The sequence below is a fragment of the Natator depressus genome, chromosome 1, assembly GCF_965152275.1.
Source record: "Natator depressus isolate rNatDep1 chromosome 1, rNatDep2.hap1, whole genome shotgun sequence".
Taxonomy (NCBI): Eukaryota; Metazoa; Chordata; order Testudines; family Cheloniidae; genus Natator; species Natator depressus.
In genome coordinates, this window is record NC_134234.1 from 188,946,521 (window position 1) to 188,963,406 (window position 16,886).

Genomic DNA, 16,886 nt, shown 5'->3' on the forward strand with positions numbered 1-16,886 from the left:
ACAAAAGGCCGAAAACCCCCATCTCCGGTCATATATCGTATCTGTATATGGAGTGTTGGTGAGTATTTCCTGACCCCTGCAGACAATCAGGATATGGACCCAAAGAAGCGTTTTTAAAAAAACAAATGATAGTTGTGTCAAATACTTGCCATTTGACACACATATTGTGGACTAATTGTATTAAGTTAGCAAGTAAACAGGTATATTGACCCATGAGAAATTCCTAGAACACTGCATATTGGAACATGTCACTGAGGAGCACATTTATCCTACATACCTCTGGGTAAGCAGTCCTAAATTCACTTTACTCATATCAATAATCCCACTGAATGGAATGGAAATATTTGTGTCTAAGTGCTTGCAGGGCCAGGCCATGGGACAATAGTAAAGCATCATAAATATACATGGCACTTCACTGTACCAATAAAGATAAAGTCACTGCTCCATCAGAGCTTACAATCAATCTAAATTAAGGCAAGAAACAGGAGCAGACATCTCCAGAGGGAGGGAGAGAAAAGGGAAAGATGAACAAGAGAGCAACATGACAGAGGTCTCTGGAAGAGACTAATGCAAAAGTTTGAAGGTCAGTTAAAAAAATCAGGAAAACGGTGAAGTATTTAAGTGTGTTCAGTTTGCAAGAAATGGGTTTGGAGAGGGATTTCCGGTTGAGGGATGAAGTATGGTCGATGCAGTCAGCATGAGAGAAGCCAGGAGGTGAGTGTGGGAAACAAAGTTCAGGGGGCAACTGCATGGACAACTTGGCATGTGCAAAGAGGAGAATGTGACTGGCAGTAGGGTGGGAAGAGTGGAATGTTACAAAGGAGCTTGAGGGAAAGAACAAGTTCTGGAGTCAATTGAAAAGGCAATGTAAAACTAGTGAAGGTGCTGCAAAAGTGGATGAACGTGATCAACATCAAGTTACATGATTTTTGGCAACAAAGCTTCAAGTGGATTGGAGAAGGGTGGAGTGAGTGTCAGGCAGCAGTGAAGGAGATTGCTGTATTCAAAGTGTAAATAGCTGTGATAAATATATGGCATTTGCTACATACATTATTGCATTATGTAAAGTGTTCACAATAGAGCCATATTCTTCAGAAACGTTTCAAAATAATGAAAGTAATTCTCATTCCTCAGGATGGTAATAGATACAGGAAGCACATGTCCTCAAGTAGCCGTGGTAAACTAGGAGTCTTTCCTCTATTACTCTGAAACAGAAACAGTACATTAAAAAAAACCTTAAAATTAAATGTTAAAACAATCTCAATACATACGTTTCTTAACTACTTTGTGTTTTTTTTTCATTCACTCCATTACTACTTGAAAAATGAAGTAAGTAGTGCAAGATCTAAAATGACAGCACGAGTCGGCTTTCTGTCCCATGCTTCAATAGCTGGACTATATTTCTTGCAACTAATGTGGGAGCCTTTTTTACACACATTACGTGGCGTGATTTAGGCTGGGATTTTTGAAAGCGTGCAAGGTTGCCCAACTGCCATTGCCTTTCAATGAGAATTGGGCATTGAACTTCCTCCTTTGAGACCCCCACACCAAAGGAACTAAAAATCACTGAAATGAGGCTTTATAGACAGGTTGGGAAAAGGTAAGAAGAGGGTCTAGAGCTTTGAATAAACTACCTTCTAACTGACCAAAACATTTTCAGAGTCTGGTTTGAATTTCCTTCCTGAAAAAGTACTTCTACAGTCTTTTTACAACACAGTACTTTTTACAGTGCTTACATTCAGCAATAAGGAAGAAAAATCACCCGACCCTGGGACTTCAGTCAAACTTTAAGGCAATAGGATTTTTAGCTGGTATGTATACATTGACATTTTGGAAACAGGGGATAATCATCTCATGAGTTCCAATAGGCCACAATATAATGAGGGGAAGGAGGGAGGAAAGTCAGGGTCTTTTATAAAAACCTGATCATAACAGACAATTTCCATAAGCTTTATCCAACACCTATGTACATATGAAGCAATATTGTTCCTGCACATTACATTAAGGATTTAACACTCTTTTACAAGCATCTGAAAGAAGGGCCTATATTAATGAAGTCTTATATAATTATAATATTATATAATTATAATATATATAATATATAATAATAATATAATTATAATATATTATATATATATAATGAAGTCTTCATTACTGAGACCTCTTGTAACCAGTTTTCAAAACTTATTGTTCTTTGTCTGGGACCGTGGCTGCAACTGTAGTGTGAGAAGCTGGAGAGATAGGGCAGGCTGGTGGAGCACAGTGATCTTTTCAAGTATCAGGGGGTAGCCGTGTTAGTCTATACCCACAAAACCAACATGGAGTCCGGTGTCACCTTAAAGACTAACAGATTTATTTGAGCATAAGCTTTCGTGGGTAAAAACCCCATTTATGCTCAAATAAATGTTAGTGATATTTTCACAACTCTTTCTGCATCTACTCCATCTAGTACTAAATAAATCTCTCTCAGAATGTACGCATACATTAAAGTAAGAGTAGAACAATGTTATAAACACTGATTGTTGATATTTTAGAACATTACCAGTACCTCTATGTGCATGAATATATTAACTGCCAAGTCTCATTATCTTTCCGTAAATACTTCTTTCATTTTAAAGAACTGTGAGTACTTATTCTCTTTCTAGAGATAAATTCTATTATATATGGCACTTACAAGTTAGTGTGAGAGAAGCTGGATCAAGCCTTATCTTAGTACATTCAGGTGCTTCCTGATCATAAGTATCTTCCTGATCATAAATATTTTGTCGCAAGACATTCACCACAAACTCTTCACTCATCGTGTACTTCATGAACTCGTCAGCCACTGGTGGTAAGGAGAACACCAGCTGGTAGAATGCAGTGGCATTGTCATGTCTGAAAAAGAAACAGACCTCAGGAGGAATAAGCACTGAAAGCTTTTAGAATTGCCTTTCCTTTTAACATGAGCATTTATTTTGAAAAAACATGACCTAAGGAGAAACATTAAAAACAACGGCATACTTAAACTAACATGTTGTCCGCCTTCGCCCCGCAAGAGCAATTACTGTTGATGCTAATGGGATTTGTACATGTAATCCAGATATAGCACAGGAAAGACTTTCAAAGGGTACAAAAACGCACTGAGAAGTCAAAAATCTCCCCCATATGGACATTATTGTGAGCAATCCAAATATGGTGATACCAGGAGACCTGCTGCAACAGGACACCTTTATTTTACATAATAGCTCACAGAAGTGACTGCTTTCCTGATAACATTTTCCATTCTTCCCTCTAACAATATCTGACAACAAGCCAATGTTTCTAATTCAAATTCTGGAGTATATTATGTAAACCACTGAATTGAAGTCCAATTCTGGAGTGAATTGTGAATTCATTGAACTGGAACCACAACATTATATTCGATAGATACAGATTGCTTTTTTTTCTTGGTATCTTTTATCCCAAAGGATCACAAGATATAGCATGCAGAGCAAATTGCCTCAGCACATGCCTATCTCTGCGGTATTCTACCATAACCATCCTCACCCAGTGTGACCCTAAGAAAGCATCACACCAAGATCACTAATGACCACTCCCTAGGTGAATCTGAGGGGGTTTGTCTCTGTCCCCTGGCTTTCAGCTGTGTGCTGCCTTTCATGCTCTTCATCATAGTCTTTGCAAATCTATGTTCTCCTAGTTTCCCCCTATTTTTTTTACCCTTTTATGTCATTTTATGTCTACTGTGGGCATCCCCTGTACCAGGTCTCCTTTGCTTCTCCCCTCCTACCCCCTCTCAGTAAGTGATTCCATAAGTTTCCACAATTTCCACTACCACCTGTACGTGGACAATTCTATAATCTACCTCTCAATCCCCTCTCTAACCTCCTCTTCTGTGTTAAGACACTGCCCTCAAATTCAGTCTAAGCCCTTAACCTCCCTCCAGTGCCATACTGATGCTGACAACTCCATTGTCTTCCCCCGTCTCCCATGATTGCAGCTTTCTCCTGCGTTTCCAGAAAGTCCTGTTACTTCTTACTCTGTACCACCACCACAATCTGTCCCATCCCTTCCTTTCAATCTTGTTGCTAAATTTCTCTCCATAGCTCAGCCACCCCTTACCTTTATTACTGTAACCTGAACCTCCAGCAATCCCTCCTCTCATTTCAACCTCTCCAATCTATCCAAAATACTGCTACTTTGCTCATCATCTGCTCCTGCTACTCTGAGCAAGCCATGTAGAAAATGGAAATCAAGTGTGATTTTCTTGTTGCTTGTGTGTGTCTATGCTGTCTTTAAGTTCTTTAGAGCACATACCTCTCATTTACAGAAACACCTACCATGCTTTTGGGCACTGCGATTGGATTTTAAAAAAGGTATTTAAGCAATGCTTCGCTCATTGCAACGTGCAACTGATTTAGGAGTCTAAATCTCATTTTCAAAAGGGATTTAGGTGCCAAAATCCCATTCCCTAAAATGCTAAGTACCTAAATTGCTTCAGAAAATGAGATTTAGACTCCTAAATCAGATAGGTGTTTCAACACTGAGAACAGCAATACCTAAATACCTTTGAAATATCTGGGCCTAATAATGTATATTAAAGCAAAGTTGCTCTGAAGCAATTCCAGTTTTCTCACTTCAACAAGTGTGATAAAGCTGGCAGTTGAGACCACCAAGGACTGAGCATATGGATAATACTTAAAGATATCCTATAACTTAATAACATGTTCCATTGGTAGGCAACTTATCCTTTACAAATGTAATTGGTTAATTTTGGTGGAAGCATAACTTCACTGATTGTACTGATATTTCTCCCGAGAAAGATTATTTCAGAGTTTTAGAATGTTTTGTATGTCTGTGTGACAGATTCAATTCTGCTAAACAAACACTTAAAGAAAATTCTGACATTAATTTCCTACCTGAAGGAATCCACTTGAGCAGTGATAAAATAGCGCCCCAGGGCTGGAGATGAACTGTAGACATCTATTAGCTTGAAAAGAGAATCAAATATTTCTTTCATGGCATACCTTCCAACACAAGTAGAAGAAAATAGGGTAATTTAAGTTTTCAGAATGAGGGAGTCTATGGAACCTTGAGGTCAAGTCCTGGCAGATATCTGTACAAGGAACTCATTTTATTTTAAAATCTAATGGTAAAAATCAGTTTCTGCTCTCATTTGGGAGTTCAATTTCAGTTTATTTTCTCTGTGCCAACTAAATTTTTTTTTAAATACATACAATACTTTTCTGTTGACCTGGAAAAATCACTCGGGATTGATGTTAGAGTGGGGACTTCAACAATCTCTACTTATCCTTTGCATTGACTGAACTAAAAACCAGGATAGGAAAGTAGGTGATGCTGCTCCCTTGATAGTAATAAGCAATGTCAGACCAGCCAGGCAAAACTGATCCTAGCTTTTCAAGCCTTCTAGGATTTACAATACTTGAAGGAGCAAGCCTGAGGTTGTGTTATATCGACACTTAATAGTACTGTGTAGCAAATTTGTAGAGTAAAAATACAGCAAACAGCTTAGCTAAGCTAAGGGAAAGTTCATGGTTCAGGATGTAAACCAGCCAGTCTACAGTTTAAAAAAAATAAAAATAAAAGTTTTTTTACAGCTGTTTTAATTTCCCTGCTAAACCAAGTCAGTTTTTTAACCAGTATGGCTTCTTCCTCAGTCGTAGGATTGTGGCATTTTGAGCACATAGTAAAGTGTTCTTAAACAATTCCCAACTATCACTCCCATTTTTCTGAATCAATTCTTCCTCCCAGAGATAAAATTGAGAACCCTTTGACCCAAGAAAATAGCATGGATGAAAGTTTAATGTCAGCATACACAAAGGAAACACCAAATAGGTGTTATGGTCAGAATCAGCTATGGTGAAAGCTCTGTCATAATTACCCTCCTAGTAAGATCTTCAGAATAATTTGATTGAGCAGCACACTTTACTTGTAGTGTTCCAGAAAAATTGCGGTAATTTCCACTTGATACTGATTCAGGATCCCAATATTCATCTTCATCGATGTAAATCTCTGTAATACCAAAAAATGAAAGAGCGTGTTCCCAATTGGCTGTTACAGATAGAAAAAGTTTGGTATCATCCAACAATGGCAGCTCTCAAAGCATGGTCAACAGAACACTGCCGGGGGGGGGGGGCATCAAACTGACACTGTCAGAGTGGAGATGTATTTGTTAGTGCTCAGATAAAATACTTCCTGCCATATGTAGCCCAGACCTATTTCCAGGGACATTTTGACTGGCTGAACTCAAAGGAACCTGTGCCTGGAAGCAGCCTGTATGACTGCTTTGTCAGGTGTTTCTTAAATGTAAATTTAGCCACAGTGAAAACTGGAGGGTTACAGGCTGACAGGCACAACACATAAGTTATCCGAAGAAATTCGAGCAGTTGCGGGTGCAGGCACCGCTCTGACTCATATTAGGAAGACTGACCCCCAGGCAAAGCTAATGAATTGCACCAATACAAAATATCAGGATAACACCAATTTGGCTGCATTCATTGCATTGACACAAGTATGATTTTCATCTTGCCTCTTTGACCTTGTCCTAGTATTATTTTCTCATGTAAGCATGCTCTGCAATTGCCATAGGGAAGATATGGGATCAGACTGGGGAGCTGGCCGTCACAGGATTTTAGCTTAAGGAAAGGCCCAGAGTATAACAGTTTGAGAACCTTTTGTCTAGACTTAATTATTATATTAACAACCTTGGCATACCTCTATTCAAATCAACGGGCATGTTGCCATTGGATTCAAGCAGCAATTATCTTGAAGGCAAGCTACCAAGCAGATATAGTTTAACAGAAAGAAGAGTAATAGATTTAAATGTACAAGCATCAGCCCCTTAAGATCTCCAGGTGCCTTAACTGAAAATCAGTACTAGTTACAACATGCCAAGAAGAAAATTCCTCAAATACACCGAATACCCAACTGCTCAACCCAGCACATATTATAAACTACCTCCATGACAAAACTCAACAGCCAAACTCCAGACAGGCTGCAGCATGCATCTAAAAGAAAACCACAGGTCATTTAGTTTGTGAGACACAAATTATCAAAAGTAAAGTACATACCTGAATAAAGAATTAAGCTGATAATAATCACTAGAAGGAGCCCTAGGAAAACTGAAGATATAACCATCCACAGCTTACATTTCCAAAAAATTGTGTCACCACAAGACCTCCGGTAGTAGGCTCTCCCCTAATCATACAAAGAATAAAAGAAGTTGTCTGTTAAGAAACTAGGATGGAAAAGGGGAGGGGGAGAAGAGAGAAAAAAGAGCTTTTCTTTATCTTTAGGATAAAGAATATAAAAAAAAATCTATATAGAGACAGGAGATAATATATTGCATTTTTACTGTGCTTTTAATTCAAGGATATGAAAATATTTTCAGAAGCATTAGGATCATGTATCACTTTAAGGCCTGGTCTACACTGGGGGTGGGGATCGATCTAAGATACGCAACTTCAGGTACGAGAATAGCGTAGCTGAAGTCGACGTATCTTAGATCAACTTGGAATCACTTACTTCGCATCCTCGCAGCACAGGATCGACGGCCTCTGCTCCCCCGTCAACTCCGCTTCCGCCTCTTGCAGTGGTGGAGTTCCGGAGTCGACGGCAGAGCGATCAGGGATCGATTTATCGCATCTACACTAGACGAGATAAATCGATCCCCAATAGATCGATCACTACCCGCCGATCCGGTGGGTAGTGTAGACGTGGCCTAAGTAAACCAGCATTAGTTATAATTAATATCAGTCGGTAAATTGACTTGCCTAAGGTTACAAAGTGGTAGAGCTAGTAGTAAAACCTTGTCTACTTTTGAATCAGTCTGCTCTGATAAGTGAAGACCGTAGAAATGATGCAATTTTAACTCAATGATGAAACCAAGTGGTTGTGTATAATCTAGTTGACTATCAACTGAGTTTTTCCTTGGAGATTTGCGTCTATATTATTTGCAAGGGCTTGATTCTAGGCACAGTTGCATCTCTTCAGTTTAAGGTATAATTTTAAACCGATTCTGCTAAACTGCTGCAAAAAAAAGTGTGAACACACTTATTGAGGTTTCAATCAATCAGACTTACTTTCACTAAACTTAAATCAATTAGGAATAGGTTTAAGATAAACCAAAACAAGCCACGTCTTAAACCAAAGTCTCTACACACACGGGATTTTCACCAGTTTAACTAACCCACTTTAATTAACCTGTTACAAATTTCATATTTAGACAAGAGCCAAGTTTCTTGAAACCGTGCAAAAAAGGCTTAAGTATCTAGAGTCTCATGAGTGGTTCTCAGAAGTCAACATGGAGCTTAGATCTTGCAGACCTTGTAACCTGCATAATGGAGCTTACAAGGTCTGCAGGATGGGTCTCTGTTCTTAGTGAAAAGAACTGGAAAAATATACTATTTATGAATATTATGTGTGATTCCATTTCCCTGTTCAGTTGCATATTGGTGCTTGACTGAATGCCCAGAGCTCAGGCAAAGGAGGCTGTCAAGGGGCTGCTACAGAACTCACTAAGAAAGGGAAAAGAATGACATCTAAGAGAGCAGCAGAATACAAACCCTGGACTTCAGAAAAGCAGACTCTGACTCCCTCAGGGAACTGATGGGCAGGATCTCCTGGGAGGCTAATATGAGGGGGAAAGGAGTCCAGGAGAGTTGGTTGTATTTTAAAGAAGCCTTATTGAGGGTGCAAGAATGAACCATCCACATGTGCAGAAAGAATAGCAAATATGGCAGGCGACCAGCTTGGCTTAACAGAGAAATCTTCGGTGAGCTTAAACACAAAAAGGAAGCTTACAAGAAGAGGAAATTTGGACAGATGACTAGGGAGCAGTATATAAATATTGCTCGAGCATGCAGGAGTGTAATCAGGAAGGCCAAAGTACAACTGTAGTTGCAGCTAGCAAGGGATGTGAAGAGTAACAAGAAGGGTTTCTACGGATATGTTAGCAACAAGACGACGGTCAAAGAAAGCATGGGACCCTTATGGAATGGGGGAGGCAACCTAGTGACAGATGATGTGGAAAAAGCTGAAGTACTCGATGCTTTTTTTGCCTCTGTTTTCACAGACGAGGTCAGCTCCCAGACGGCTGCACTGGGCAGCACAGTATGGGGAGGAGGCAAACAGCCTTCAGTGGTGAAAGAACAGGTTAAGGATTATTTAGAAAAGCTGGAAATGCACAAGTCCATAGGCCTGGTTCTAATGCATCCGAGGGTGCTGAGGGAGTTGAGGGTGCTGAGGGATGTGATTGCAGAGCCTTTGGCCATTATCTTTGAAAACTTGTGGAGACTGTGGGAGATCCCAGACGATTGGAAAAAGGAAACTATAGTGCCCATCTTTAAAAAAGGGAAGAAGGAGAATCCGGGGAACTACAGACCAGTCAGCCTCACCTCAGCCCCTGGAAAAATCATGGAGCAGGTCCTCAGGGAACCATTTTGAAGCACTTGGAGGAGAGGAAGGTGAACAGAAACAGTCAACATGGATTCACCAAGGGCAAATCATGCCTGACCAACCTGATTGTTTTCTGAGATAACTGGCTCTGTGGATATGGGGAAAGCGGTGGACATGATATATCTTGACTTTAGTAAAGCTTTTGATATGGTCTCCCACACCATTCTTGCCAGCAAGTTAAAAAAGTATGGATTGGATGAATGGACTATAAGGTGGATAGAAAGCTGGCTAGATTGTGGGGCTCAATGGGTAGTGATCAATGTCTCGATGTCTAGTTGGCAGCCAGTATCAGCTCAGTGCCCCAGGGGTCAGTTTTGTTCAACATCTTCATTAATGATCTGGTAGATGGGATGGATTGCACCCTCAGCAAGTTCGCGGATGACACTAAGCTGGGGGAAGAGGTAGATATGCTGCAGGGTAGGGATAGGGTCCAGAGTGACCTAGAAAAATTGAAGGATTGGGCCAAAAGAAATCTGATGAGGTTCAACAAGGACAAGTGCAGAGTCCTGCACTTAGGATGGAAGAATCCCATGCACTGCTACAGGCTGGTGACCGACTGGCTAAGCGGCAGTCCTACATAAAAGGACCTTGGGATTACAGTGGATGAGAAGCTGCATATGAGTCAAGAATGTGCCCTTGTTGCCAAGAAGGTTAATGGCATATTGGGCTGCATTAGTAGGAGCATTGCCAGCAGATCGAGGAAAGTGGTTATTCCCCTCTATTCAGCACTGGTGAGGCCACATCTGGAGTATTACGTCCAGTTTTGAGCCCCCCACTACAGAAAGGATATGGACAAATTGGAGAGAGTCCAGCGGAGGGCAACAAAAATTATTAGGGGGCTGGGGCACATGACTTACGAGGAGAGGCAGAGGGAACTGGGCTTATTTAGTCTGCAGAAGAGAAGAGTGAGGGTGGGATTTGATAGCAGCCTTCAACTATCTGAAGAGGGGTTCCAAAGAGGATGGAGCTCGGCTGTTCTTGGTGGTGGCGGATAACAGAACAAGAAACACTGGTCTCAAGTTGCAGCAGGGGAGGTCTAGGTTGTATATTAGGAAACACTGCTTCACTAGGAGGGTGGTGAAGCACTGGAATGGGTTACCTAGGGAGGTGGTGAACTCTCCATCCTTAGAGGTATTTAAGGCCCGGCTTGACAAAGCTCTGGCTGGGATGATTTAGTTGGGGTTGGTCCTGCTTTGACCAGGGGGTTGGACCAGATGACCTCCTGAGGTTTCTTCCAATCCTAATCTTCTACGATTCTAAGACCGTCCCTCAGGTACCCAGCTTTAAACAAGTTAAGATAATAATGGATGGGCCATCAATTGAACGGAGAAGTTACTTAGCTGGCTCCATCCAAACCAAAATGTTTTACTCCTCCCAAGGCGAAGACTAGACTCAAAGAGGATTCAAACAGCTCATGGACTACATAGAAGGGGTGGGCCGAGAAAACAGCCAGGATATCTGAAGACTTGAATACTGCATGCGGTTCTGGGTGCCCCATCTCAAAAAAGGAACGTTAGAATTGGACAAAGGACGGAGATAGGCAGCAGAAATATGTAGGGATATGGAACAGCTTCCGTATGTGGGGAGATTAAAAAAAAAAGACTGGGATATGATAAAGGCCTATAAAATGGTACTGGTGGGGAGAAAGTAAAGAAGGAAGTTTTATTTACATAAACCCAACACACAAGAACCAGAGGTCACCCTATGAAATTCATGCACAGCAGGTTTAAAACAAACAGAAAGGAGTACTTCTTGACACAATGCACAGTCCACCTGTGGAACTCACTGCTGGGCAATGCTGTGAAGGCAAAAAATATAACCGGGATCAAAAAGAGTTAAAATTCTGCAGGATAGGTCCATAAATGGGGATGCAACCCCATGTGCTGGGTTTCCCTAAGCCTCTGACTGCCAGAAACTAGGCCTGGATGATGGATCTCTCACTAATTGCCCTGTTCTGTTCATTCCCTCTCAACCATTGGTCTGACCCAGTATGGCCATTCTTAGACTCTTATGTGTGAGTGAAAAACCTGGCAGCCTGGACAGACACATACACAGACAGAAGGAGAAGGATGCAAGCAGTCAGCTGGTTCTCCCAGCTCAGAGATGGGAAATGAGACCTGACTAAGCTGAGGATAAAGAGGCTAAGTGTAGGTGAGGGAATAGGTGTGCACATCTCTTGTTTTGACTCCAGCTCTCTAAATGCTGCGTATCTTCTGAGCAAAATAAATTATGCCTTTTGTGCAAGACGTCGTTTCTGTAGCACTGCCAATGCATTCTGTGTCAGATTCCCAAGGAAAACTGGCAGGTCAGGTTTTCCCCCAGGTCAGACTGGCAGTGACCTTCAGATTTTTACACCTTCCTCTGCAGTGCATGGGTGAGGGTTAGTCATTAGGATTATCTAGCTAAATCTCATTTAATCATTTCCCTGCCACTGCAGGGGCGTTAGGCACTTGTGCACATTGGTCCCTCCTATTCTCTGCCTCTGGCACATAATAGTCTATTCTTCTGTGGGCTGACACACATTGGTCTAGTTTTGATGGCTGGATTTAATGCAGAGGTCCTGGGTGGTGTTTATGGGCTGGTTGGTGTTGGTGAAATACAGGATGCCAGACTAGATGATCTGGTGGTCCCTTCTGGCCTTAAACTCTATGACTGTGACCTGCTGAATTAGTTAGGGGCTATAACCTAAAGACTCAGCCAGGAATACACAAAGAGAGGTAGAGGGATAGGCCTATTCCTTGAAAGGAGTTCAATCTGGTGACTGGAAAAGGGTCTCAGCAGGGGCAGACTACCCAGGAACTTGTGACACTTAGTAAGGAACAGGCTGCCCCTCCAGACCTTGCAAGCTATCTGTGTATAATAGTACCTGGGTAACAGAACATCTTCCTAATGGTACACAGTTCTTCAAGGGGATTAAATTTATGTATGGAGTTTTATTCAGTGGAACTTCTGAACCCAAAACTGTCAGGCTGCACTTACAGACTTCCTATTCTCGAATCAAAACTAAAACATTATACTGTAATACCCAGCGTCATTTCAAAGTTTCTTGGACCAGACCACTTGGTTTATGAAGTTTATAGATTCCTCCAGGTGTTAAAGTATTCATGGAGAACTTTACAAAAACATCCACACCTATGAAGTTTATAATATCAGTCCACATAGCCCTTATATACAAACAGTCATAGCAAATAGCAGAAAGAAGTTTTGAGGGGGTTGTTTTTTGGATTGCGGGGTCAAGCAGAAATCACTTACATTGTTAACTAGGGCATTGCTAATGTTAAGGTGTTGATGTCTACATTAAAAAAAATGAAGAAAATATGGAGAGACAGACAAGAACCATTTGATTATTGTACATTTAGGTTTTTACTTTTGGGGGCAGGTTGCAGGAGGTTGGCAAAGGAGACAGTGAGTAAGGCACATGTGTAGGATGTACTATTTTTGTTTGGATATTTAAACACATGAGGTTTATAGTAAAATTAATAGGAATGTTGCGTTTAAAAAAAGAAACAGGGATTTTCTAGCTTTTAATTTAACGCTTGACGCTAGTGTATCATGTTATTTCTCACAACACTTCTGTGTAATCAGAAGGCACAATACCCATTTCATGGGTAAGGAAACCGAGGCAGACACTTCCCAAGGCTACAGACGTGAAGGCACGGATTTCAGCTCAGGTTTCCAGCCTTGTGCTCAGACCATTGCAGAATGCTGCCTATAGTAAAGAAGTTTAAACTGACTTGATGTAAAGTACACATTCAAATCCTGGATTCCTCCCTAGAACTGAACAAACACCCTCTTTACTTAGATAAGAAAAATCAATATGAAAACAATGAATAGTTTCACAGACGTGTTGGGCAGTGCTGTAGGGTTGATTACTGTGCAACAGGAGGGAGGCAGAAGAAGAAACAGGGAGTAACCGTGTTCAAGATCATTTTCAATCACGCTTTAGATCCCTTCGATAGCTCAACGCCTGATTTGCCAGTGCAGACAGACACACACTTCTAAACAAAAACTAACCACAAGAGTCTGGTGGGTAAATCCCTAGACTGGGTTTTAGGAAACTGGATTAAATTTTTGGCTCTGCCACAGACTTCCTTTGTGGTCTTGGGCAAACCACTGAATGTGACTGTGTCTGAATTCTCCATCTGCAGAATGGTGATACTACTTTTTTTTCATGTATTTGACTAAGCTCTTTGGGGCAGGAGTCATCTTACTAGGTGTACATGTAACATGCTCATCATACAAATTAATAATCGTTCACACTCACAGGTCATGAGCATTGTTATTAACAATCCTAGTCTCGTTTTAGCAAAGTTAAAGAAGTTTACAATAGCTGACAATATCCCTCTGCTGGTGATGTTAACGATCTAGGATACAGAATTTATATCTGCCGTTGCTTCCTTTGATCACACTATACACTTACTTGTATATTAAAGGAGAAGTGCTAAATAGTTTTGGCCCAAAGGTTAGATTGTGGAAAGGGACAAACTTTTTTAAACGGAAACAAATCCTAATATTAGTAGTAGTGTTTTCCTGGCATTTTAATTCTTTTCCAAATGAAAAGCTTTTAAATTTGCATTTTAACATCTCCCTTTAGTGACTGCAATTCATCCATTGCAATACTGATATCATGACAAACTGAAAGCGAAACTTGTAAAATTACAAGTGTGATTAGCATTTCACTCCAAAAAATGAAATGAACAAACAGCATTAAAAATGGTAAATGAGTTAGATTTTAAATATCCTGTTTCAGTCAGATGTCATTAACAGCAGAGGAAAAGAAATCTGCTTTTAACCTTAGTATTTCTGACATTTAACTATAAGTCAACAACAACAAAAAAGATGTAAAATAAATTTTACAATAAAGCAACTTATTCCACCAGAATGCTCCTCAGTTATTTCAATCACTGTACATTGTTTAGGTAACATGCTTATAAGTAGAAAGTGAATGAATGTGAGTCCTACCTTATTTGTGATAGATGCTTCAGGATTAAGAGGTTTATTATGGTCCACCTCATTTTCCTCCTCAAGTTCTCTCCCCCCCTGTAATTCAATAGCCTGACATTCATGTTCAGGCACACGACCATTCATCGCTTCCACTTCTGTGAGGAATTTTGACTTTATGGCAAATACCAACAAGATACACTTCCTTCCTGTTTATGCTGCAATAATGTTGGTGTCTGTTCAGGGACAACATCTGATATGTCAGCAGCCAGGGTCAGCATAATTTACAAGCAAGTGATCTCAGTAAGTTGGGTAAACAAGGGAAATTCCATGGAGCGAGGAGTGGACTGGGACTGTATCCTCTGAAAAAGAAATGGAATGAGGCGGAAGTATTGATTTGCCTGTACTTTTGAAACACAAATGTTCATTCTCAAGTTGTGTCATACTAGATTTTCCAGTTTGGTTACCTTACCACACCAGCCCTTAGCCAGCATAAGCAGCTAAGTGAACCTGAGGCAACATGGTGCTTGCTAAAACAACAAAGTCAGCAGATGAAGCAATCTATCTTCGTCTCGGAAGAGAAGACTGTGTTTTCCGACAGGGCAAGCAAGCAAGCAAGCCCCCTGTCACATTCTGAATACCACTATACCTTTACAATACAAAGGAACTAAAGCAAGCTTATATTTATACAGCACTTTTCCCAAAGAAAATAAACCAAAAGGGTCAGTAGACAAAGTAGGTCTGAACTGTCAAGTTCAGTTCTGAACTACCCTAGAACTCTGGCACCTGCGTTCATGGCTTTGTTTCATGTAGTGATCGCCTGACCCAGAGGCTCCTGGAGAGGTCTCAGAATATTCCTGATGTATATGAGCTCCTTTTGCTCTTAAGCCAGCAGTTCCTAGAAAAGTAGGAAAACTCAGCAATACACTTTCAGATGTTAAGATCTGCAATCATTAACCTGGTGTAAGCTTTGTGAAAATGTCATTCCTATTTCACTTACCTGTCAAGGCCAACATTAGTTCATTCACAACTAATAAGTTAGACCTGCACACTAACTCCTGAAGTATGCATCCAGATGCGTACTTCGTGGTTTACCTCTCGCATACACACACACTTATATGTAATGGGCTGAACTAAAACCCAGGCGTTGAGACCCCACCTTCCTAGTGTAAGGGACTTTGAGAACTGGATCTGAACTTTGTGGCCGAGGCTCACGTCTTATCTAAAACTGTAGGAATGCAACGTCATTCTCTGGTGATGATATTCAGAGTCTTATCAATATAAAACAAACTCAAACCTTGGCAGGTTAAGCGCGTCTCAGTTCAACTTTATTTAAATAATCAGGAAACTTCAGTTGATTTTAACTCAGCTGCAGCTTAAAAGCTGTGACTGCAATTCTAAGCATACTAATAATTCAGGGTGAATTACTTTATTTCAGTAGTGCAATAAAGCTAATAAATACTTAGTCTCCACATTTTATTTAAAAGGAGGAAGTGAATGACGATTCAAGAAAAACCTGTACATTAATAAAATACTTTTAGAATTTTAATGTCTTTCGAGTTTAGAATAGACAGTGCTTTTACATTCAATTAAAAAACCTGGAGAAAGTAACACACATTTTAATGAGAGAATATTAAAAAAATGAATCTTAAATACATGAATTATGTAACATGCAGACAACAACAAAATTCATTCCTGTACCTAAGTGTAATTTACAGAACGCCTTCCCCGATGTACTGTACAATGAGTCAGACTACGAAAGTGAGCTAAAAATAAGTGAGGATAGTATTGCCAACCTCAAGAGAGATTACAAATCATGAGTTAGACTCAAAGTATGAGGGTTAAAAAAAAGAGAAAAGATTACATAGTGGTTTCAGTCTTGATTTTTGAATGCTCTCCCATCTCCACCCCCAAGAGAGAGAGCCACAATTACCGGGGCCCACTCTCCCAAATTTATTAGATAAGTAGATTTTGGCTGTTGCTGCAGGAGCGCTCATCCCCACACCAGCCCACCCCCTGCCCAGCAATTCATTCTGCCCCTAGCCTCTGAATCACTCCTGTCCCCTCAATCCCGGTATCACTTCAGTCCCTGGTAGCCCCCACCCCTAAATCCCACATCAGTGCAACCCGGCCTCCCCTCTTCTCCTCCAGCGTTCTTCATCCCCCTCTCCCAGGTGTGGGGGGGCTCCAAAGGGGTCCTCTTTCCCACTTTGAGGCTGGAGGGACAGATCCAGGGTTCTTCAGTCTCCCCACCCCCGCTGCTCCTTTCCATCCCCCAAGGCCAGGTGCTGCAGAGGGGAGGAGGGAAGAGCAGTGGAGTTGCCCTGAGCTGCTGGGCTCTTTCTGCTATCTCCTCCCCATGCCCCTCTTATGAGGACGGCTTTGGGTTGCTGCAGAGGGGAGGAGGAGGAGACAGCGCTCTTCCTGTGGCAGCTCTGGTTGGCTGCCTGTCCCATTTGCCCACCTCTTGAGGAAAAATAACCAAGCAGAGG

General features: G+C 41.0%; 1 protein-coding gene across 1 annotated transcript; it reads right to left on the reverse strand.

The window, feature by feature from the left end:
• Positions 1 to 498: 498 nt before the first annotated feature.
• Positions 499 to 15,215, reverse strand: C1H3orf52 (chromosome 1 C3orf52 homolog). The gene is made up of 7 exons (XM_074947049.1): positions 15,181 to 15,215; positions 14,416 to 14,756; positions 7,068 to 7,194; positions 5,879 to 6,009; positions 4,896 to 4,966; positions 2,675 to 2,874; positions 499 to 1,205 (listed from the first exon to the last, which is right to left on the reverse strand). Coding segments are annotated over exons 2-7 (657 nt in total). The 5' UTR covers positions 14,542 to 14,756; positions 15,181 to 15,215; the 3' UTR covers positions 499 to 1,203.
• Between the last annotated feature and the right edge of the window lie 1,671 nt (positions 15,216 to 16,886).

Coding starts and splice junctions, on each gene's coding strand:
- C1H3orf52 (XM_074947049.1), bottom strand. CDS start 14,541: ATGAATGGTCGTGTGCCTGAACATGAATGTCAGGCTATTGAATTACAG. Junction 6,010..7,067: donor CAGCTTAATTCTTTATTCAG/GTATGTACTTTA, acceptor TTGGTATTACAG/AGATTTACATCGATGAAGAT. Junction 2,875..4,895: donor GCTCAAGTGGATTCCTTCAG/GTAGGAAATTAA, acceptor TTTCTTTTTCAG/ACATGACAATGCCACTGCAT.